General features: G+C 39.2%; 1 protein-coding gene across 5 annotated transcripts in view; it reads right to left on the bottom strand.

The window, feature by feature from the left end:
- Positions 1 to 1,165: 1,165 nt before the first annotated feature.
- TAOK3 (TAO kinase 3) overlaps positions 1,166 to 25,336 on the bottom strand; it is a 179,369-nt gene continuing 155,198 nt past the window's right edge. For all 5 annotated transcript variants that reach the window (XM_025474127.3, XM_035706323.2, XM_025474128.3 and 2 more), the window contains 6 exons: positions 23,963 to 24,091; positions 19,530 to 19,733; positions 11,474 to 11,713; positions 9,598 to 9,810; positions 3,598 to 3,780; positions 1,166 to 2,560 (listed from right to left, as the gene is read on the bottom strand). In XM_025474127.3, coding sequence (XP_025329912.1) covers positions 2,399 to 2,560; positions 3,598 to 3,780; positions 9,598 to 9,810; positions 11,474 to 11,713; positions 19,530 to 19,733; positions 23,963 to 24,091 — 1,131 coding nt within the window. In that variant the 3' untranslated portion in view covers positions 1,166 to 2,398. The remainder of the gene's footprint in view (positions 2,561 to 3,597; positions 3,781 to 9,597; positions 9,811 to 11,473; positions 11,714 to 19,529; positions 19,734 to 23,962; positions 24,092 to 25,336) is intronic.

Below are 25,336 nucleotides of genomic sequence, written 5' to 3' on the forward strand. Positions count from 1 at the left end.
AGTGTGGGTTCTGAAACCAGATAGGTCTTTTTTTTTTTAAGATTTTATTTTTCGTGAGAGACACACACACACACACACACACACACACACACACAGAGAGAGAGAGAGAGAGAGAGAGAGAGAGAGAGAGAGAGGCAGAGACAAAGGCAGAGGGAGAAGCAGGCTCCATGCAGGGAGCCCGACGTGGGACTTGATCCTGGGTCTCCAGGATCACGCCCTGGGCCAAAGGCGGTGCTAAACCGCTGAGCCACCCGGGCTGCCCAAGATAGGTCTTGATTCAGACTCCACTTCTACCACTTACCCTGGTCTGAGTTTATTTCCTCATCTGTAAAATGCTTAATGTTGTAACCCATCAAATAGTAAGCATAAGCATGCAACACAGGTTATGTTTTTAATGGACAATTATGAGTATTCTAGCCTTTTCCAGTGTTATTTTTGGATGGATCTAATACAGAAATGTCAGTGAACTAAGCTGCTTAGGAAACTTATTTTGGATACTCGATAATTATTCTGTTGATAATTATTGTATAATCTTTTAAGTATATCTTTCTGCTTTAGTCTATCATAGTGAACATGGCTGGTCATATTATCTAGGATGACTGAACAGCCTGTAGGATAAAAGAATGATTTTCAGGTCATCATGCTAAACATAAATTTTCATTGTCCAGGACTTAGAACCCTAAAAATAGGAGATCTTACTGAAATGGTCTTGACCCTAAAAACATATCTTAGAAGTTATATATATTACTACCTCATTGTTATGCACATAAAATTATTCTAAGAGAAGCAGAATATGAGAGGATCTATTATAGTGGGACTATTTCAAATATTTGGTCATAATCTCTAATAGCTTGCTTTTCCTGTAAGAGTGTATAACTTTTTAGCAGTGCATGTGCCTATATATGACTGGCACACATGCATGCACATGTGCCTTTTTCTAAAGGGCAAACAGGTGCAACTTACCACTTGAAACAGTGCAACATTATCTTCAGCTCCGTAGAAGAACTTGGAAGACATAGCTTTACCTGAAAATCTCTTGGAACAGAGATGGCTCTTCTTGGAACAACCAGGGCTGTGGAAAATGGTTTCTGGAGGGCAGGTCTCCCTCTGAATCATGAACTGCTGAACCTAGAAGGGAAACTTCCTGCTACAATAACACAGCAAGGCGATGTAATGAACATTTTATTTACAAATATAATTAAAAGCTCTGACAGTTATCATGCTCTTCCTTGGAACCTGAAAAATGTTTTTTTTTTTTTTTTAAAGTGCATGCAAAAGAAGTAAAGCCTTTTTTTTTTCATCATTTTTTATTGTAAGAAAATACACAGTTTGAAAGTGTGAATAATGCAATATTTATGACCAAGATATGGGACTCAGGGAGGGGAAGGGACATAAAGAAAAAGATCAAGATGATCTGATTGAGAGACAGTGTTGAACTCCAAATACTGAATTGGAAAAGGAGGGAGGTCGGGAGGAATAGGAGGAGGAAGTAAAAAAATTTGATCAGAGAAACAGTTAAAATACAATATGAAAATAAGTAATACCTCTCCTTAAATTCCTTCTATACACAAAATACACGATTTGCCAAAGCCCAATTTGTGCTACTGGGATTCTGTGAGCTCCTTAAGTGTATTCACATCCTCTGCAACAGCAGAAAATGATTATGATACAATCAGAATATGCTGAAGACAAGTTAAACTCTTGCCAGCAGGTTCTTAAAAATCACAAGATCTCTTCACCCCACCCACCCCCCATCCCCAAAAAAGTAATAATATGTCACCACTGATATGTACATCACAATTAGTTTCTGTAAAATGTATCAAATTTTCAATCTTTAATAAAACTTTGTTTTTTTTATTCCTGATGAATAAATACCAAAAAAATAAAATAAAATAAAATAATGCAGCAGCTAGTTAAGGTGTAAGGCTGCGGATATTGTGTCTCTCTCCCCCTTGGCATTTATTATTATTATTATTATTTATTTATTTATTTTTTTGCTTTACTTTCACAGATTGGTGGTAATGAGTGATTGCTTAAAGCAATATACATCCACTTTTTGTTGTTGTTGTTGGTTTATTGTTTTGTTAAAACTGTCTCCAAAGTTTTCACTGAAACATTTTGAATCACATCAATACTGTGACGTGTACTATGAATAGAAGAGATGGCCAGGTTTTGGCCAGCACTGAAAGTTGACACGGGGGGAGGAAGGGGCCCCTGATGGAGTAAGAATAAACAGGCACTAGTCCGACACGATGTCAGTAAGAGTAAGAGAGAGAGAGAGAGTGAGAGCAACGCCCGTTAAAATGGGGAATGTGGTTTTGCAGGGTCTGAATTTTTTTGTTTTCTTTTTTTTCTTTTTTTTTCTTTTTTTTTTTGTAAATGGCAAAAAAATTTAATCTCATCTATAGTCCTCCTTAGGAAAATCTAATGTAACCAAATTCCCAAATCCCATTCTGAGGCTCTCCATGTCAAAAGTTTCAATCTCTCGCTCTTGCCTTTCCAATAGGTACTTTATTCTCTCGCTGCGTTCCTTCTGAAGGGCAGCCAGCTCTTCTTCAATCTGAAATAAGCACAATGAGCAATTCTTAATGGAAAGGATCTCCCTGCAGGCACCCACAAACACACATGTTCACATACATGCACACACATAACACACAAGCACACAGGAACTAAGTGTAAACTAGACTGGGGAAGGCTGGGAGAATCCTGGGATAAATGTCTTGTATCTAATCCATTATATTTAAAATTTGCTCACAAGAATTAAAATGTTTGGGGCCCACCTGGGGCTAGCACTACCATTCTAGCAAACCAAGCAGCTGGGCTGATCTAGGTCAGTGTCCTGTCTCAGCAGGAGATGGCTCAGGAGAAGCTAAAAGATACTCAAGCACAATTAGATTGTGCTGCTTTCCCATAGAGAGCCAAATGCCCCCTGGGTCATTAGCAATTTAGTTCTAGAACAGGAGCTGTGAAAATAGTCTCTTACATTGGTCTCAGGGAAGTACCAGAAGAAAGTACAAATAACTGGTTAAGTAAATAAATGCTTAACAGCTTTGAGATACTTTATGAAATCTTTTCTACTTCATATTCTTCAGCAATATTTAAAGCAATGTATATTTCCATTCTGATAACATTTATTATGCATGGCAATATCAGCCTCTCTTCATTTTAATTTTTTTTATGGAGCCCTGCTGGTGATTTCTTTGGTTTAGAAATAGCTGAAAATAAAAATCCAATCTGCATTTCGCTTCCTTATACCGTTTAAGCAGTCATGCTATCAGCTCATAACACCTTTCACAAACGTCTTATCATACTATGCTTCTGGCTGTGAAGGTGTAGGGCTTCCTAGCAGAGTAATAGAAAGAGCTTAGGCTGTGGGGTCAGATTTATGCAAGTAACTTAACCATTTGGAGCCTTAGAATCCTGCCTGTCGAGTGGAGATGATTCGTATCTCTCAGGGAGTACTAGGAGGATAAAACTAGATAGGAAGTGAACAGTGCCTAGTTCAGGTATACAGGCAGGGCTTCATAAAAGGCAGTTCCCTAGCCCACGGTCCATCCTCCATCCAACTGTATGGGACCCAGAGTAACACTCTCATACCTTCTGCTCAAGATGTGCTCTGCGTAGAGACACCCTCTGCTCTAGCTTCTGGAGCTCACGTTCATGTTGTGCCTCTGTTTGCATCTTGATTTTGCTCTGGTAGGCGTTGAGCAGCTCCATTTCCTGCTGGAGCTGTAGCCTCAAGGCCTGGCATTCTGCTTCTTGAGCCTCATCTAGCCGTAACTGCGGGCACAAAAGACACACACTGTAATTCACTGCTAGTTTATGGCACCTGGTGACTGCTGGAAGAGGTTTCCTTGTTTGGACTGAAACAGGTCCCCTCAGAAAAACAGATGCCCCAAGTACATTCAGAGTGAGGAATAAAAAATAGTACATTCTGCCCCATGGGCTACAAGGTTCTTTGAATACGTTCTTTAAAGATTCTTTCTTAAGAAAACAAAACATTCTTAAGAAAAACTGGTTTTCTTAAAACCACACTAGCAGGAGTCAGGATGGCTACATGCTCCGGTGATTAAGCCTGTGGGTTTTGGAGGCAGACTCCTGAGCTTGAAATCTAGCTCCACGATTCACTCAGGTATGTCGCCTTGAGAAGTTACCCCTCCAAGTCTCACTTTTTTTTCTCTCAAACAGTAACTGTAATAGTTCCTACTGTCTAAGACTGGTATGAGGATTAAACAAAAAAATTCATATGAATTCCTAGGCATAGTTCTAGATGTATACCAAGTGTTCAGTAAATAGTAGCTGTTATCATTATTTTTGCTTTGACTAACCATTTCCATATTTATATATCTTTAACCCTTAAACCATCATACATTTAGATATCCTTAACTCTAAAAAAATGAGCCCAATCTCCATTTACACTTGGGGACATCCTATAGTTCCTAGCAAGTAATGTCAGTCCCTATTGTTGGCTATACACATTACCCTACAGGCCAGCCAATCTAAAACTCAAGCTGTTCAAAAATCTCTTCTCCGCAGAAGATAGCTTGGATGATCTTATGGGGCATGTTATGGTTTGAAGCAGTAAAGTCCAGATTATAAAGTAGGCTGATAGAGTCCTCTTGCTCCCAATAGCACCTGAACTTTGTATTACACACCACAGTACTGATTCTGTATGAGGAATGGGCAAAGCCAGCCATTCTTCTTTCAATGAGCATAATTGGAGGTTTGGGGCCATTAGTAGGACTTATGTTTTGGGATTGATGATCCTCCTGTCCCAGGCTTGGTTTTGTTTAAATTTATCAGGCCCTCAGTTCAGCTGAAACCATGAGATAAAAATCCTTGAATTAGACAGTTCTGTCAACTCTGAGCTTATCCACATGTTTCCATACAGACACTTATTCTCCATTTTATACTCTTCCCCCCTAATCTGTACAATTTGTGACATTTAACAATATATCCCAATATATTGATTAAAAAACTTTTGGAAATCTTTTTACACTAGTTTTAGCAAGTTATCTGCATGGTGTATTCTTTAGCACTTTTGGAGAAATATATCATATGAACATGAAATAATGTAATCATATTTCCAAAGTATTTTCTAGTAATCTTACCCAGCTTTCACTAAAATCTACTGAAGAGGATACCTCTTATTTTCCCAATGAGAAATGAAGGGAGAGGAGACACAAGATAAAACAGCCACTCCACAGCCTTACAGATAAATGCCAAAGGGTTTACTGGCTCCCAGTAAGATTTACCAATTCCCTCTTGACATGGGAGTTTCCTTACCAACAAAGGGAATGATAGTGTGTTCTTTTCTACTCATCTTTGTTAACTGTTATGAGTCCTGGTCAAATGGGTGAGAGGCTCTTCCTCAGCAGCTTAGACCATCTCTATCTTCTCTTAAACATCTCTATATTCTCTTATTTCTGGCATTCTATTACTAAGGTCCATAACTATGTTATTTTGTACTAGCTCTGACTCTGTAGAAGTGCCAGTCTAGAAATCAGAGAGGATATTCCGTTATCTGATATTCATCACCCCAAAGCTGCACATATCAAACCCATTAAAATGTTTTATAGAAATATAGGTAAATAGCAATAGCAGGTAGAAATACAGAAATAGTGTCTGTTTCCTTAAGTGGATTAACATGAATAAAAGGATGTGATGGCAGCCACATAATGTAGTATGACCAGACTTACTGGCTCCCCCATGAAATGGGGTCAAATCCCAGCTTCATCACTACTTAGCTAATTACCACTATGTGAGCCCCTAAGCCAGGAGTGGGCACGTTCTGGCCCAAGGGCCAAATCTGGCTTGCTGCCTATTTTTTGTCAGTAAGGTTTTATTGGAATACAGATGTGTTCATTCATTTACGTACTACCTAGGGCTGCTTTTGCACAACAAAAGCAGAGTTGAGTAAGTGGTGATAGTGACCCTGGGGTCCACCAAACCTAAGATTTACTACCTGTCCCTCTACAGAAAGTTTGCCAAATCTTGCTGTGTGGCTTTACTTCAATGAACCATACCTTGCAGGTAGAGTTAAAACAGTAAACACTTCAAAGGTCAAAGGGGTTGCACAAGAATGAAATAACACTTAAAACATACCCCTAGTGGTGGCTGGCCCATGGTAAGGAGTCACTAAGGATAGTAGCATTTATCATACCTACTTTTATCTTCTCCCTGCCTCAGGAAAATGGGAATTTCTCTCTTTTTATTCAAGGTCAATAGTGAACCTCTATACCTGATCCCATTCTGTCCATCTTATATAACAGGCACTTATTGAACACTTGCTGTGCACCAAGAATTGTTGCAGAGGCCAATGACACAAAGATGAACAAGACAAAAATCCTATCAGCCTTGGTGTCTCAACCAACTCTCTTTCCCCCTCCTCACTCTTAAGCTCTCCCTGCACTCCCATTCCCATCCTACCCTTTACTTAGGTGGCAAGAGGTCTTTATCTTATCTAACTCCCAGCAGCATTTAAGACTGTGGATTTCCCCCTTCCCTTCTGGAAATTTTTCTCTAGTCTTCTGAGATATTCTCTTGGTTGTTCCCTCCCTCCTCTCCTTTCCAGCCACTAAATATGGGCTCACTTCTTCTAACTTCTCTTCCTAAGGAATCTTATCTATCATCTAGATGTGGATGATTCCCACCTCTTCACCTCTATTTCAGACTTCTCTTCTGACGCCCAGGCTAGCTTCCCCAGTCTGCTAGAGACACCTTCACCTAGAAGGTGCCCAGGCCCCTCAAGCTCAGCATGACTACTAGGTTATCATCATTCCCTTCCCTCTTCCCCAAGCTGCTCCATTTCCTTCTTTATCATAAAGCTAAGTAGCACCGTCATCTACAGTTTTGTTCAAACTAAAGACTGGGAGTCGTCCTTAGTCCCTCATGCTCCACTTTACTCTGGAACTAAACGTTTTCACTTCTATCTCCTGTCTATCTCTCAAATTTCATCACTTTCTCCTTCATCTGATCTCCCCCCTTCTGGTCTAGCCACTTGCTTGTGCTCAGGTAAAAGCAGCAACTTTATATATGATCTCCTGAGATCCATCTGACCATCTCCCAGGCCATTCTCTGCCTGTCACCAGAGTGATCATTCAGAAATGCAAATCTGATGTCGGTCCCCTTCCTTAATGCTTTTCAATGGCCTCCCATTGCTTTTAGGATCCAGAGCAAAATCCTTAAGAAAGCTTACAAGCCCCTCCATGATCTGGCCCATTTACCCTAGTCTTATTCTCATTTGGTCTCTGTCTTGTTCTCTATATTCCAAATATAATGGACTCTGAATTTGTCAAAGTGCCATTATTTCCCATCTTTACCAATGCAGTTCCTTTGCCTAGAATGTGCTCTCTACACCTCAGCTTCAATACTTATTGTGTTAGGCCTTTCCTGACTCTCCAGACCAGCCTCCTCTCCTGGTTACAATCAGTTGGCAAGCTTGCACTTGGCTCTGCCATTACATGGAGTAGATTTTTTCAATGCATTTCCTCACCTTTCCATAAATTCCATGAAGACATGATACATGACTATCATTCCTCACAGTATCCCAGGGTGCCTGGGGCACAATAGAGTGCTCAAGAAATACTTACTGGATGAATGGATGAATGAATGGTATATGGATTCATACCCTCAACCTCACGTTTAAAGAACACCTTTAAGCCCTTCCAAAAAAACAGAATTCCTCCTTCAACTGTCTCCTCCTCTAGCTAGTTCTTTCTCCTTCCCTTCACTGATGAGCAGCTGGGAAAAGTAATCTTGCGTACAGTTTCTACCTCACTTTATAACGTATAGTAGTATGCACCACAATATATTTTGCTCCTACTACTCCACTGATTGACTGTGACAGTCATTGGACAAATCCACTGCTAGATCCAATTGGTCTCTCTGCCACATCTGAAATGATCAGCTAGAAGCTTTTGTTTTGGCATTTGTGATGTGCTCTCTCCAGTTCCCCTCCTGCACTGATTATTCATCTTCTTTGATCTGCTCCTCCTCCACTCTCAAATGGTGATGTCTACAGCTCTGCCCCTTGTCCTCTTCCTGATAAAATCTCCTGTCCCTAGAAGGCCTCAAGTATTCCCAACAGCTACAACTTCCCTCCTCTAACATGGATGCCTAGCTATTCGTCTTGTGTTCCAACACTCTTTTGAGATATAGATTTCCATTTCTGTACCTCTCTACCTGGATACCCACATAGCTCAGGTAACATGTCACAACTTAGTCAATTTCTTCCAGGCATCCAAACTTCTTCTTCTTCTTTTTTTTTGTATTGGTAAAATGATAACCCATTCTACTGTCATCAAACCTACTTCCCAAATTGGTCACTGAGCTCCATCTATCCTAACTCCTAAATATTTCTCAAATCATTCTCCCGCCTCACCATCTCCAGGAGCATGTTCTCAGTTCAGGGTTTCATTACTTTTTCCCCTAGGTTATAAAATAGTCTCCTAACAGGTCTCTTTACCTACAGTTGCCACATTACTGCCAGTATTTTTCTAGATGACAAATCTGATCTCATCACTCTCTTTCTTAAAATAGGCTTCAGCAGGCTACCCATTGCTTATAGAATGATGTCCAAACTCCTGACTTTTTGAGGATCTGATCCCCAACCATCCACATGCTTCCCTCTATACTCCTGCCATATCAACTACTCATTGTTCCTCAAATACACTATCCTCTTTCAGGCCTCATATCTTTGCACTCACTGGGTACTCTGCTGGGAATAACTTTTTCCTCTTCTGTCTGTTTGACAAACTATTACTCTTTAAGACTCATCTCCTGGTGAAAGCTGCACTGAATCACAGGAAAGCTCCCATCCCTGGGTTATCAAGACCTTTACAACCTTTCCATTTTGGGTTCCCATAAATCCTCCTTAAATTCTGGACTCACACCAAAGTTCTTTCAGGCCCCAAATACACACTTTGCAGTGTTTGGACCTTTGCCCATGTAGGACCCTTCCCATAGGGCCTGCTTACTTTAATACATTCCTTCAAGCTTCTTGGCTCTTGCTGGGAAGCTTTTCCTAGACCAGATAGTTATTCTTAGTTATCCTCCATAGCTTCCTGCACTTCCCACTTCAAAGCATTTATTATGCTTTTTTAAAAATTGCTTAATTATATGACCTCCTTGCTTGACTAACAAAAAGTGTGAAGACAGGGACCAATTGTTGTCTCTCTAGCTTATCACTCTCTCTCTAAGCCCAGCAGAGTGCTGAACACAGATGCTTAGTAAAAGTTTATTGAATGAATGTGTCTGTGTGTCTTATTCATTTGTGCCTGATGTTAGTTGCGCCAGTTTTGATGAATGAAAACATATTATATGAGGTATCTATTATATATTGCCCTCAAAGTCCCTATGTGCCACGGGTCTGATTGAGCATGTTACTCCTTGAGTTCCATCTCATAAGACATACTCCAGCAAGTATCCACATTGGCTTGGCTTTATTCAGCGTCGTCACTTCCTTAGTTCTTTGGGCAGAAAAAACACCAGTATCCTAAATTTGTGCAAGAATCATCTTGGGAACAAAAGGCTGGATCTTGAATTTTCTTGATTCCCAAAGCTCTTGAAGCTGTGGCACTGAACCTAACCACTTACCGCTTGAGAGGCCATCATTTCATTTATACTCTGTTCATACTGCTCTGCCAAAATGGCAAGTTTTCTTGTCTGCTCATCTTTCAGTGTCTTTAAGATTGTTTTGTGCTCATTCTTTGGAGTAACTTCCAACTGGTGATTCTTGAGTGCTTTATACTGTTTGGTCTGTACTTTGCAAGTGTCCTGAAACTGTTTTTTAATTTGCATTTCCATGGCCTGTGTAGAAGTGACAAAAGGAAAATAAAGACACATTACTAAAAACAGAATCCCTTCCATTTTAATAGTACAACACAGTGCCGGGACCAATTGTCTTTTGGTGCAGTGGCCTATATTACTAGTCAGTAATAATGAAAAAATAATACATATGACACAGACAAGAGTTATTTACCAATACTTTTGGCCTTCTGTTAAATGAGTAAAAGTAATTTTGAACTTATGAATGAATTTTAAGAAATGAATTATTACAAGGGGATCACAACTCCTAACAGATTGTAGAATGATATGAAGCTTAGTTTGTTAAGGGTTGTTCATTATTTTAATGGCTTCCTAGTCAAAATCTTCAGTGTCGTCTATTGTTTGTTGTTTTTTCCCCCCATTTTTTTTTTTTTTTGTCATGTCCTCCCCTACCCATTTCTAAGTGAGAAAGGGGATGGCAATGTATAAACTGGCTCTCACAGCTCTGCGTTTCCTTGGCAAATCAATAGAGGAGAACATCTAAAATAAATAAATAAATAAGAACATCTGGATAATACCTCACATCATGACCTATTTCCACTGGATTTCAGCATAAATGGAAAGGGAAAATGTGATTTTAGATTTCTTCCCCATGAAGAGGTTATACTTTCATGTAGCAACATCAAATATGCATTTTGGCTGTTTTATTTAAGTCCAGAAGGCACCCATCAGGTTGCCTCAGAGTTGCATGTGCATTTCATGAGTGCTTGAAGTTGTGATGACACAGAACACTAATTAGACGGGTTAGGATTTGGCTAGACAGGAACACGGCCAGTGCATTTGAGGTGGACCTCCTATCTGTGTTAATAACAACAACGACCGGGTAGCCTGGGTGGCGCAGTGGTTTAGTGCTGCCTCCAGCCCAGGGCATGATCCTGGAGACCCGGGATCGAGTCCCACATCGGGCTCCCTGCATGGAGCCTGCTTCTCCCTCTGCCTATGTCTCTGTCTCTCATGAATAAATAAAATAAAAAAAAATAACAACAACGACCTCCTTGAAATACAGCAATGGCTTAGTCCATAGAGCTTGTGAATTAGCAGTCAGCTAAAATTATCTGAGGCAGTAAAGGCCAAAGGAATTCCAAATCTCTAATGCAGGGATACTAAATGTCTGGTACATGTAGATTCACTCCTGAGTCCCATGTCCATCACAGATGTCACTAATAAATCATACTCTTTCCTACTCAGCTTGGATGTGGCTTTATTTAGTCTTTCTCAATATAGCAGCACTCAAAGTAGTTACTACTAATAAATGGCATGACAGATAAAATTTATCTGCCTTATACCTGTTAGGTAACTTTCTTATTTCCTGAGATTAGAACTATGGGCTGCTGTTTGTCCATAAATTACTATTTTAAAGAGGGCAGGTCATGAAGGCATCAGAGAAACTGTATGATGGATACAAAGAAAAATGGAGATCATCCAGTACAATGGTTTCCAGAGTCGCATCTGTTCAAGAGTTTGTTATATACACTCTTGTGCTTCACTTCCAGAGATTCTGATTCAATAGATGCAGGGCCCAGAAATTTGTAATTTTTGAAGAGTTGCCCAGGGAAATCTGACAGTCATCCAGATGCAGGAACTACTGATCCAGTCTAACTGTATCCTGGAGCACACATAAGGGGACACTTGAATTTCCTCTTACCTTTAAGTTTTTTGGCTGTTGCCGAAGTTCCATGACATGCTTTCTGTGCAGTTCCCTTTCTCGCCTCTTATTGTACTCCAGCTGGTTTTCCAGTTCAGTCTGGTGCTGTAGACGGATCAGATCCATGCGTAGCTTCTGTAATGTGTGCAGCTGCCTGTACTCTAGCTCTCGGGTGGACTCGTCGTGCCGGATTAGCATGGCATGCTCCATCTCCTTCTGGGTTCTCTTTTTATTTAGTTCCTGCATTCAGGAACAAAAGATAAATGGAGAGAGATGACTGGAGGTGATCTGGAAGGAATTCACAACAAAGTGAGAGATGGCAAGGAATGGTACTACTAACTGTCTCTTAATTAAACCCATTAGTGCTTGGCAGCATGACTTAATGAGATTAGATTAACAATCCCTGGAGGTTTAGGTTCTGTTTGTGGGTCCATCATTTATAAGATGGGCAACTACACTATCTGTAAAACGCGATTTTGCAGGCATCACAACCACACTATCCATAGAATGGGATTAATTCTATTTGACCCCTTCTTACCTCAGAGCTGCTATGAACTCTACATAGGTGATGCCTTCCGCACAGGTGTGAATAAATGTTTCTTTAGTCAAGACAGTGGCTCTCAATATGGGTTGCCCATTAAAAATCATGTGAGGAACCTTTTCAGACTTAAAGGTTTGTTTTAACCTTTATGTTTGAAAGAGGGGATGACTCTGACATCACTATTTTTTAGAGTTCTTCAGGTGAATCTAACATGTGGTCAGAGTTGAAAATCAATGACTTAAATTGGCAATGTCTGCAATGTTCTTAGTTTTCTGGGAAAAACCCTGTTTTTGCATGTGTTAGAAGTAGACCAATTATCTGCTTTTTAAAATCTCAGAGTAAGGGCAGGCTGGGGAAAAAGCAGATGAGAGCTCTCTCCTTCCATTTTTTCCATTAGTTAGTTTGATCATTTCTAGGTCGAATCATTCTGTTCTTTCTAGTTTTATTCATGTCTGTCTTTTCTTTCTCTGTCTTGTCTGGTCTGTCTTTAAGGGGGAAAGAAAGAAAACTAGAAAAAAAAAAGAGGTAGTTAGGCAAAATTTTTTCATTCGCCAGTTCAAGAATATTTCCTTTATGGCACCACATCCAAGATCTAAACTATGTGCTCTGGGTATATAAAGATGTTTACTCAGCCAGGATTCTGTTCTCAACTGGCTAACACTCTAATAGGGAACTGTACTACACATTTATTGAAGTACTATATGCTTAGCTCACAGCTGACTGAATCTATTCTCTTTCCTGGGAATATGGAATTGGGATTCAGAGACAGTAAGTCTCTGTTTGTGGCTGGAACTGAGGGGCATATAAAAACTACATATGTGGTAGCCATCCACTGCTACTAGGTGGGCTGAGGATTAGAGAAATCTGGGCTTAGAACATGAAGAATGAAGGAGGGAAAGACAGACGTGCAGGGAATATGCTGGTGCCCATGTTCATAACTGGGGATGATGCTGTATTCATAGCTCTCTCGTAGGCCCAGCTGTATTACTGCTACTGGATTTTGTGAAATATTCCTCTAGTTCTGTAATAAATTCCCTGGTTTTGGCTTAAACTCGCTCAAATAAATTTTAGTAACATGTAAACAAAAGAACCTTAATTAACACAAAGAAATAAGTTATATGTGTAAATTTTAAAAAAGAGAACAAGGTTAAAAATGATAAATGCTATAAAAAAAGGTAAAAACTTCTGCCATAAGATTTCTGAAAGGGTGGTATTACTACTAGTTAAAACAGTCAAGAAAAGGGGTGGCTGGCTGGCTCAGTTAGTGAAGCATCTGCCTTGGGCTCAGGTCATGATCCCAGGGTCCTGGAATCGAGCCCCACATTGGGCTCCTTGCTCAGCAGGGAGTCCGTTTCTCTCTCTGCCCCTCCCTGCTTGTGTTCTCTTTCTCTCTAATAAATTAATAAAATCTTCTTCTTCTTCTTCTTCTTCTTCTTCTTCTTCTTCTTCTTCTTCTTCTTCTTCTTCTTCTTCTTTTTAGAAAAAAGGTCAAAGGAAAAGAAAGTTTGTGAGCTGGACTTTCAGTGAGAACAAGAGTGACTCTCTTCTCTGATGACATCCACTGTGGGACAAAGTGTAAGTCATTTATTTTCAGATACGTTAATATCAATAACATCTGCATATTGGTTGTTGAGAATATCTTGCACACTTGGCTCTTTTAACCACTCGAAGAGAAGCCCGTTTATTTATTTATTTATTTATTTATTTATTTATTTATTTATTTATTTATAGAAGTCCTTTAAGCGGCACAGCATCTGTACCTGGAGCAAAGTCACTAGTCATTCATTCATTTATTCAACAAATATTTGTTGCACACTTCACATGTGTTAGGCACTGTTGTAGACAGTAGAGATACAGCCATGAACAAGTACATCCCCTCATGGAGCTTATTTTCTAGTGGAGAAACAAAGTATAAATGCAATTTACACTTGTCTTAAGGACAAAAGATAACCTAGAGCACCTCACCTCGCCCCTTCTTGCATTTTGCTTTCCCTTATTTTACTTTTACTCTGCCTAGGCCATTGAATGTATTCTTTTAAAAGTCACTAACTGGCCCCTAGGTGGCACCAAAGGATGGTGAAGTCTTCTCAGAACTAAAGCTATTCTAGACCAATGACCAAGAAAAAAGCCAAGGAAAGCCTTTAAATAGGTAAAGATCCTGTTCCTAGATTACTATATCTTTTTTAACTTTTGAGTACCAGGTCTCTCAATATTGAGTCTGGGCTGCCAAGAGCCCTAAAACTTCTGGGGGAAAAAAAGACACAAAGCAAACATTTTCAGAAGAAATCAAATACTTTGCTTTATGTTTCATAGGATGCTTCAGGATGCCACCCACAAAATACCTGCATCAGAATCACCTGGGCTACATGTGATTGGTTGTAATAACATGCCACCCAGCTAATTCTGATACTTACTAAAGTTTGAGAATCAATAGAAAAATATTCAGGGTATGAGTCAATCATGTATGATGTTGGACAAGTCTTTTAACATGCATTTTAGTTTCCTCAGGTGTAAAGTGAGGATAACAGTACCTATACCATGGACAATCATTCTTGTGAAGATGAGGTGAAAGGCCAGGAACAATCTTCAGAAAGGCTTCAGAACATATCAACATATTATTATTATTTTTCTGTATTCAGAAGTGAGAATCTGGCATATAATACCTTAAATCTAGTTTTTAATAAATGATTTAAAAAGGGAGATAAGCAGGATAATGAAATTGCTTTTCTGTTACAATTGTTAAGTTGCTCCCTTTACCTTTAATTCACACATCTAAGTTGCTGGGGTGTAAGTTGATAAACTGTCTACATTATTATTATTATTATTATTATTGACTCCCTATGAGTCTATTGCTGTGCCTACATAAAGATGTGTAATGTGCTTTAAATTTTTATTTATTTTTATTATTATTACTTTTAAAATATTTTATTTATTTATGAGAGACACAGAGACACAGGCAGAGGGAGAAGCAGGCTCCATGCAGGGAGCCCGACGTGGGGACTTGATCCCAGGTCTCCAGGATCACACCCTGGGCTGAAGTCAGTGCTAAACTGCTGAGCCACGCAGGCTGCCCTACTTTAAATTTTTAAAAGTGATTTCTTATATATCACTCAGTCCCACTTGCACCCCTATGAGGTGGTAAGACTGCAAGGGCTTACCCCTTTTCCATAGGATGGTAAGACATTTGGGAATTGAGAGACTAACATAAGATCATACAACTTCTATAAAGCAGAACTGAGTCTAAAACTCAGTTTTGGGAGTTTTCAACAGTTTCCATTAAAAGATGTCCCAACAAATGGTTTATATTTTCCTGTTTTATGCTTTTTTTTTTTTTTTTTTTTTTTTAGCCTGTGACACAACATTCTGAAGAATCCCTCTGCTCTGGCTAGACATGATGCAGTGGTTGCTTTGTCTGTACAAATGGCACAATGTGCAGTCACCTTCAGCTTATACCAATTACATAAAATGAGCTGAGCAAAAACAAAAGCAAATGTAATGGTATAGGTGATTTTGCCCACCATTGCTCTCCACATCTATATGCCCTGGAGGCAGCAGAAAATGAGAGACATGTGGGCTCCCCTTCCCTCAGCTCACATCACATGCTGTGTGCACCTTCCCCAAAGCTGAGAGGGAGCTTAGTGTCGAAACACATGTACTTTTCTTATGCTATGGCCCTTGAACAAATGACTGTATTTTATGAATTTACCTCCTGTGTAAGATGTGGATCAGGGTGTGTCCCATGACAAACCTTTCCCAACCATGACCCAAGTGCTACTACTTTAAAAGCAGTTGCTCTCACTCAAGTAAAAAATTGTGTCCTCATGCCTAGTGAGGTTGAGTTAAGAACTAGAACTTAAACTTTTAAATGGAGATGTTGTTAGCCTATCACATTCAATGCTTTCTTAGTTTCAGTTCTTGGTTTCATAAGTGGTAAGAAAATAGCCAGCATCTGTGTACAGTGATGATAGGGGAAGACTGTGTACAGTCTGTGGTGAGCCTTTTCAATGTTTTCATTAACCAAAAGGATCGCTCATACTTAGTTTTCGCAGACACAGAAAAACAGGTGGTCTTTGTTGGTGGGAGTATAAACCCCTCAAGGGCAATCTGGCTATGTCTATCGAAAATTTACACATATACATTGTGACCCCCAAATTCCACTTCTGAGAATATATCCTACAAAATATTTGCATATGTGTAAAAAGATCTGCATAAAAAGATGCTCTCTGTGGCACTGTTAGTAATACTGTAAAACTTCAACAAAATATCCACTGAGAAGTACTTCATTAAATAAATATTTTTATAGCCATACCCTTAAAATTCATTATTAATGGTTAAAAAAAAAAAACAGAAAGAGCTGTATGTCCTGGACAGTGAATGAGAAAAAGAGAAGAGTTACAAAACAGTACGGTGGACATTTTTGTAGGTTCAGTATCCATTTCCCCTTCTTTTATTAACAGGCTCCTGTTTTTGCTTGAGAAACTCCTCCACCCTATCTGTAATCAGAGTATTGAGTAAGGGACTAAGTGCATTGCCCAATCAAGGTCTCACTCCCCGAGAAATGTGAATCTTAAGCAGAAATGATACAAAGATTAAACATGGTAGGAGGAAATACATCCATATGGCAATGTTCTGAGGAATGTCCATTAGCTCTTACTCTCTAGGTCATGGAATTTACTTTTCCAGCTTAGGTCATCATCTTCTCTGGCTTGGTTCTTCAGCTCTGTCATCTAACTCATATCCTTTCAATAAATTCCTTTCCAGTCTTGGGCAGCCAGTGTTTGTTCCTATGGCTTGCAAGCCAAAAAAACCCACTGATACTAATGTAATCTTACTTTTGCAAAGTTAAAGTTATATATAAGCTGAATGTATGTATACATATATATAAAGAAAAGGAAATTTGGAAATCTAGATACCAAGTTAATGGTAGTCAGGTCAGAGACTGAGTGGAATGGGATTATCAACTTTCACTACTCAATTATGTTTTTCTTTTTTTTTTTTATGTTCTCATAAATAAAAACTTAGACTCTTAAGAAAAATACTCTTGTAAGAAAACTACTCTTGTAAGAGGGCTAGAACTTTGTCAGTTGGTTAGAACCTGACACTAATGAAGTCACAAATATAGTTTCTATCACTTTTGGGGAATAACTGTCTTCTGCAGTTTTTATTGGCACTAATTGTTTCTTTGGCCTTAGACTTCTTCCATATATGTGCTATCAGAACAATAATAATAGCCAGATGAAAAGAATCCCAAATATCTTATTTTCAAATGGCTTTTGGACTTTTTTCATTAGGATTTTTTTGCCTTCTAACAAATGACAGCATGTCTAATACAGAATCAATCAGTTTCTTATCAACACCTCTCTCTAAGCTTCTTGGTTTCTGCCCAAATTTACATGTAACCAAGTCCTGAACAACAGAAATAACTTTGATTCTACCTTTGTCTTTTCTTTCATATTCTATGGTATGCCAAGTCCTGTTTGTTTTATATTCAAGATATGCTTCCAATTTGCCTCTCTTTTTTAGCTGCCATGACCATCTTTGTCTATACCCTATTTCTTACCACCTGAGTACTTTGCTTCTTATTTCTAACCCCTAACTCAATGTTTCTCAACTTTTTTCCCCCTTTTTCTTTTTTTAATCATAAAGAGCCTTTCTAGACTTTCTCCTCCCCTGATCAATTCCATCTATGAAATGTGAATACCACCGATACACTGTATTATCTGTTTATGTACTGTGGCACTTGAGAGGGCCTGAGTCTTGTAGTATCTACGACCCTTCCCCTGCAAGAACCCATTTTCACTCCCTTAGGGACAGTATCACCTCTACTGAGAATGTATGCTTGAATCAATCTGTCCATCACCCACCCAAACCGGGCTGTTCTCTTTAAAGTAAGATTTTAAGGGTGTCTTGGTGGCTCAGTAAGTTAAATGTCTGCCTTCAGCTTGGGTCATGATCCCAGGGTCCTGGGATTGAGCTCTGCATTGGGCTCTCTGCTCAGTGAGGAGACTGCTCCTCCCTCTCCTGCTGCCTGCCGCTCTGCCTACTTGTGCTCTCTCTGTCAAATAAATGAATGAAATCTTTAAAAAAAAAAAAAAAAAAGAAGTAAAATTTTAGCCATATCACTCATTGCCTGGCTCAAAAATAAATGGTCAGCAGTTTCTCCCTCTTTCAGTGAGATGAGACATACAGATAAAGGACCTGAGCCTGACTCATCACACATGTTTGACAAATTTTAGTTTATTCCATTCCTTCTCCTTCCCAGTTGAATACTGCTCTCCAAAGAGCTTATTACACTGTACCAATGCACATTCCCATTATATATGCCTTCAGTGCTTGTTTCTCTTATGTGGGCTAACACGTTTTTTGTTTGTTTGTTTGTTTGTTTTTGCAAACTTTCATATTTTTACCAATGTCTTACTTAGTTCATTTATGAGGGTTTCTCTGATTACTCCAGGTCAAGATGTTTTCCTATGGAACTTTGTATCTACAACTGAATCACATTCTGTGCTCCTCATCTCAGTGAATAATGTCTTATTCATCCAGTTTCCCAAATTAGAAACTTTGAAGTCATTTTTGACTCCTCTCTCTTCTGAAATTCTGATGCCATTTGGTTGGAATTACTGTCAGTTCTGCTTCAGATCTAATCTCTCCCCATTGTCTCTTCCAGGTCAAGCTAGAGAAAGAATGTCCTAGCTGATCTCATTGTACTTTGCTTCTTGCTGCTGTAGCCTACTCTCACACTGATTCACTACTTCTTTCAAAGAAAACTCTCTTTGACCTCCTGCTTAAAAATCTCAAATGGCCATGCAACTGCCTTCAGGCTAAAATTGAAATAACGTGTCTTAACAAAAAAGGTTCTCTGCCTTCTGGTTCTAATTACCCTTGTTCTGACATTCCACTTTGTGGAAAGCTCAATTTCTCATCAGTCCCTGAGTCCTCCAAATTTTCTCAGGACCCCATGCCCAGGACATTTTATTTATATGTCTATTGTATCTGATGTGTTACATTGTAACTAATCTGTTACATGTCTGTTTCTCCTTTTAGATTTAGGGTTACTTGAAGGCAGGAAGTATAGCTCCTCCTGAGCCCTGGCATCTCCGGCACAGTGCCTAGCACTAAGGGGCACTGGATGACTAGATGGCTTAATTGTGGAGCATCATTCTATTACTTAGCATTTCATGTGGAGCAAAACCCCAGTGTTTGACAAGCAGGCTGAAAGCAGAAATTCTTTATACCTTTTGATTCTCCACCGCATAATATGGCTTATAATGGGTGCTCAATAAAACCCTATTACGTTTATTTGGAAAATGTTGATTCCTTACTCTGTAAATGGGCTTTCTCTTTCGTCTCAGTAGTGAATTTGTTCCCTGACTACTTTTGTACACCTACTTTGTGTCAGGCACTATACTAAAGACTGTAAAGGTTCAGGATGTAAGAATGGACACAACAGTCATGATCTTCACAAAACTTCTTGTCTCAGAAGTCAGTAATGATAGTAATGAATATAATAAATACCTCCCGAATGTTCTGCTGCTCCACCTCATGCCGCTTGATCATTATTTTCCGCTTAAAGAAACGACAGTTTTTGTCGTAGTACAGTCTCTGCTGGGTGAGAAGGTGGGCTTCCTCTTCAGCCTGTGTGTGCTGCAAGTTCTCTTTATGCTTGGATATCCGCTCTTGCTTTTCTTTCTTGGGTGTGCTATGGTCCTCATTCATCTCCTTCACAAAACAAAACAAAAACAAAAACAAACAAAATCAGCATGCTGGTCTCATCAAGTAAAAGGAACTAATAGTTCATTGCAGTGGCAGATTAAATTATTTGGAGAGCAACTGAGAATGTAAAGACAGAAAGACTTGGCACTGCATATCCACCCCCCCCCCCAACTTTTGTTTATTGATTAACTGAGTATTAAGTGAGAGGAAGGCTTATTAGTTCCCATGTCTCTGGCTTCTTTCTCTGAAATAATTGGTTCACTCATTCAATCAATATACACTTACTGAGTTCTTAACATGTGACAGGCACTGTGCAAGGCACAAGGATACAGTGATGAACAAAAGAACATGATTACCACTATCATGGGGCTTCACAGTCTAGAAGCAAAAATTAAAGAACAGAGGAAATGAACTGAAAATGACTGTGATAGCTGCTGTGAAGGTGAAGTACTTCATTTTACAAGGATGCTTAAAAGAACATACTTGGTTTTGGTAAAACTAAGTTGAAATTTGAAAAACCTGTAGGAGCTAACCACTGAAAAGGAGGAGGGGAGAATACTCTGGGTAGAAGGTATGTTAACTGAAACATGGTACAATCAAGAAACAGAGAGCAGGCCAGGGTGGTGGGTGCAGTGTGACATGAAATGAAGTAGGACCATCAGAAGTCTTACTGGCCAAATTAAAGACACTGATCTGTAGCATAGGAGACAAGGATTTTATACATGTTGGAATGACAGAATGAGATGCATCTCAAAAAGAAGACTCTTGCTGCCTTGTGAAGAACAGAGTGGAGGAGACAAGACCGGGAAAAGTGGACAGATTTCACAAATAAGAGGTAACTCAGTAAATGTCATTAGTTTTAATTTCAGGAAAAAACATTCTTTATTTGCTATTAGAGAGTAAATGAACTACCTATATTTCCAAAAAGACAAAATTCACAATTTTTCCAGACTATATGGATAAAGAAAAGAAAGCAGAGAATCAGAACACTTAAGATGATGTTAACTTTACGGAGAAAGAAGAGCATTTTTAGAGAAAGCACAGTGCACTCTTTTTTGTTCATACTGACAAGCTTGATGTATAATATTTGGTTAACTACTCAGTGAAAATCTTATTAATACTAATTAATACTAATCTTGTTAATACTTATTTTACTTAATGTTTTGTGATGCAGATATTACATACTATTTAGATTATTTTTGCACTTAGTCAAGAAGCCCTGGTAAATCAACTTTCAACTTTCCTATTCCAGTGAAGTCTTAAGTGAAATATCAGAATCAACAAGGGAGAAAGCTGTTTTGAGTATGGAGTAAGCTGGAATCACAACAGGAAGGCTTGGTGACTCATCTCTTGATGTTGACTTCACTACTATGTTTGGCATTAACCACTACATTGCACACCCAAGTTCAAATGTGACCATGTAAAGTCACTCCAAAATCAAGAATAAATTATTTCTGGACCACCCATCATCCATATTGCTCACATCCCCATTGTCTATCAAACAGTGGAAATAATGGAGTTTGTTTTGCTACCCCCAGGGCAATACCTTTAAATATATCAATGTCGGGATCCCTAGGTGGCGCAGCGGTTTGGCGCCTGCCTTTGGCCTAGGGCGCGATCCTGGAGACCCAGGAGCGAATCCCACATCGGGCTCCCGGTGCATGGAGCCTGCTTCTCCCTCTGCCTGTGTCTCTGCCTCTCTCTCTCTCTGTGACTATCATAAATAAATAAAATTAAAAAAAAAATAAATATATCAATGTCTAAATATACATGGCACCTTAAATAATCAGAACTGAACTTTACTTCATAAGCAGTAGTATTAGCTTTGCATAGAAAGGCTTACGGAGGCTATCTCAAACTGAGTTTAGGCTTGTTTTTCCTCATGAGAGTGTTGAAAGACTTGTAAGTTTAGGCCTGTGGTTTCCTGCACTCATAAATCTGAGTAACAAAGATGTCTGAGGATTAAGTGGGGATTCTCGAATGCTGTTCTGTGGGAGAATCTTCTACAGGTTGAGTTCATGCAATCTCCAAATACCTCAGTGCTAGAAAAGTTCAAAATGGTGGCTTCAGTCACAAAGTGTGGCCTATAGAGCATGAGTAAACACATGGTGTTAGAAATAAGAATGTAAGTGTAATTGAGAATATTTCAAAATTTCTTTTTTTTTTCAAAATTTCTTATAGAAAAATCAATGTTATCTCTGTGATCCAGCAATATCTTTCTATTATGATATAATAATTAGGCTCAAGCAATAACTCAGAGAAAATGGATAGAACATGAACTTTCTTAGTTGGGCTATTTCTCCCTACAGCCTGGTTTTCTAGACCTTTATAGCGTCAGAGATTTTCCCATTTAGGCAGTGTGGGTTAAATACAAATTTCTGTCAGTCTCAACAATCACCATGGCTCATCTGGGCAGGACTTTAGTCCTGAGGCTCACCCCAACCCACTTGCTTTCACTTCCTAAGTAAAACAGAATTGGAGAGGAACCTTGATAAGTTCCATTTGTTAACCTAGAATAAGAGCTCAAATAAATGATTTCACATACTGAAACCATGCCCCATATTGAATTTTTAAAAATCTTAACACACCAGTAATCTACAAATAAGAAATGCTAAGTCTTACAAGGAGCAAAGCTTAGGGAACTGCATGCAGGCCATTCACTATAAGCACTGGCGGGAGAACTTTAGAAACCTGAGCTTTCAGATCAAACTGCAGTTCATCAGAGGGCTCTTCATTTCTATTGGTGGACTTCAATCCAAGTTTTAAGAACCATTCAATAATTTATCCTCTGATAAAGACATGTACCAGGCAGGGATACAGTCACGGGGGCGGGGGGGAGGGGGAAGAGAGAGAGACATGGTCTCTGCTCTTATCACTTACTGGCTAGTAGGGTAAGTAACTAAAACAAAACAAAACAAAACAAACACCTGTAAACTAAAAAAAATGAAGGGGGGGGAATACTTGAAAACTAGTGTTATGAAACCAGAGGCACCTGTCTTGGTTGAGGAAGCAGGAAAGGCTTCCCTTAGGAAATGATTTTTTTTTTTTTTTTTTTTTAAGTAGGCTCCATGCTCAATGTGGGGCTTGAACTCATGACCCTGAGATCAAGAATCAGATGTTCTACAGATTGAGCCAGCCAGGTGGTCCAAGGTAGGGTATTAATAAATAATCCTAAATCTCACAAGAGGAGGGAGTAAGAATTAACAGCAGAGGGAGAGGTGGGGGCTGGGAGAGCATCCTAGTGGAAGAAACAGTATAAAGAAACACTCTTCTCCAAAGGCCTTGGAGAAAAGTGAAACTTGATGCATTTGAAGAACCAAAAGGTTACCACTGTGGCAGGAGCAGCAAAGAGTCAGGTGTGGGGTAAGCAGGTGGGGGTACAGTGGTGTGAGGTGAGACTAGAGGGGAGGCTGATAGCAGATTACTTAGGGACTTCTAGTATTTTGATCTATTCTAAGAGCAATGGGAAGCCAACAAATGTTAAAATCATGAGGAGATATAAGACTTAGAGTTTTTTTTTTTTTTTTTAAGCTTTATTTTGTGTGTGTGTGTGAGTGAGAGAGAGAGACAGAGACAAAGAGACAGAGAGAGAGAGAAAGCAGGGGGAGGAGCAGAGGAAGATAGAATCCTCAAGCAGACTCCCTGACTAGCACAGAGCCTGACGGGGGCTCAATCCCAGGACCCTGAGACATGACCAGAGCCAAAACAAGGATGGATGCCCACTGATTGAGCCACCCAGATGCCCCAAGACTTATGGTTTGAAAAGATCACTCTGGCTAAAGTGGCTGAAGAATAAACTGGAAGTAGGCAAGAATGGTTTAGAGTTAAATCAATGGTTCTTCAAATCTGATGCCTGGATCAGCAGCATTGGCATCACTTGGGAACTTGTTAGAAATGCACATTTCAAATTCCACCCAGACCCACTGAATCAGAAAATCAGAAAACTAACTCTAGTGAGTTGGCAATCCACTTTAATAAGTGCTTCAGGTGATATAAAGTTTGAGAATAAATGGTTTAGACTATTGATGACAACATAAGATTAATCAATTTTAAGTTTCAACCATTCTTTTTTTTTTAAGATTTTATTTTAAAGTAATCTCTACACCCAACATGGGGCTCAAACTTACAACCCAATATCAAAAATTACATGCTCCACCAACTAAGCCAGCCAGGTTCCCCTTAAGCTCTAGCCATTCTAATGGCAACTTGATGACAACAAATATTGGTACTCTTACCTCTTTTATTTTTTCCTTACAAATCTTATACTGCTTCTTCTGACTTTCCAAGAAAGTTGTCAAGTCTTTCTTCTGCTGGGCCAAGATCTGTTGCTGGAACTTCTTCTCATCTGCTGCAGCTACCTTTGCCTGATAAAATGACATACAATCTAGGATAATTTGTTTTTCACACAGAATTCAGCTGTCTATATCTTCCAATGCATGAAAGAGTCCGTAAGTGCTGAATAATGTGGTGTTTTTTGAACACTTAATAAAAAACAAAATAAATATTTGCTCTGATTCTCTTGTATCTTAAAAAAATGTGGAATTTTTACCATTGAAAAATACAATCCCAATTATGGGAAAAATATGAAAGCAAGCCATAAACATGTTTTATTGAACATACAAAATATACAAGGGATGAAAAGTGAACTAAGGATTCTAATAAAAGATTTTTTTCATAATGTTGGTAGCCCACAGATTAAATTATAAAAATGGTTAAATAACCATGACGGGCCAGTTTTATTTCAAGAAACTCACTCTAATTGATGAATAACATTTTGTTTTCTTAGGCACCTGCTGCAATCCACAATAGTCAGACACTGGGACATATCGAGGGATCCCAAAATGGATAGAACACAGACCAAATAAAGATAACCCAATAAACACTGGCTCCTGAAAGTGACCAATCTAAGTTTCTGGGACCATTAGATGCAACACATATGTAAGATGAGATGCTTCGGAGACAGGGAGGGAATTATGCTTCATGGTTCTATGTTATCTTTTCACCTTTAACTTCTATTATCAATAATTTTTCCATCATGAACAATTTTCTCTACATATTTACCAAATAAAATCCCCAAGAAAGAATCTGATTGGCTTATTTAATCAATATCATCCCTGTTTGGGCAGAGGTTTTCATGGCAGGCTGCTTTACAGCTTGATGGCTGTTGGGGGAATGCTTCATCTGCAGTTCTGATGTTCCCTTCCACGTGGAGAGAAAGCTTAATTACCAAAACACCCCTGGCACTCTGTCTCCAGTCACTTCATCCCCAAGGAGCATATGTTCACCCCTGCTTTCCCACGCTATGTAAGTCTTATGGGTGAGGCAGGGCAGCAGGGAAGGTGACTGGTTTAGCACAGGGCCAGTGCCTAGATAGGCAAGTCTGTTCAGTTTTGTACGGTATTATTAGTGCATTTCCCTTCAGACATAAATCACTTCTCCCATCTAACACTTATTAGTAATAAAGGTAATATTTTGACTCACTGTCTGCCTTAGCCTCTTCTTTGTTTAGAACATAGATAGGGAAGAGAGATGTCTTCTAGAAGACCCAAGCAATAGAGGATTAATTACTTGTTGCCACTGGTCAGGTGCCCATTCCTAGTCCAATCAGT

This window comes from Canis lupus, chromosome 26, assembly GCF_003254725.2.
Source record: "Canis lupus dingo isolate Sandy chromosome 26, ASM325472v2, whole genome shotgun sequence".
NCBI classification, from domain to species: domain Eukaryota; kingdom Metazoa; phylum Chordata; class Mammalia; order Carnivora; family Canidae; genus Canis; species Canis lupus.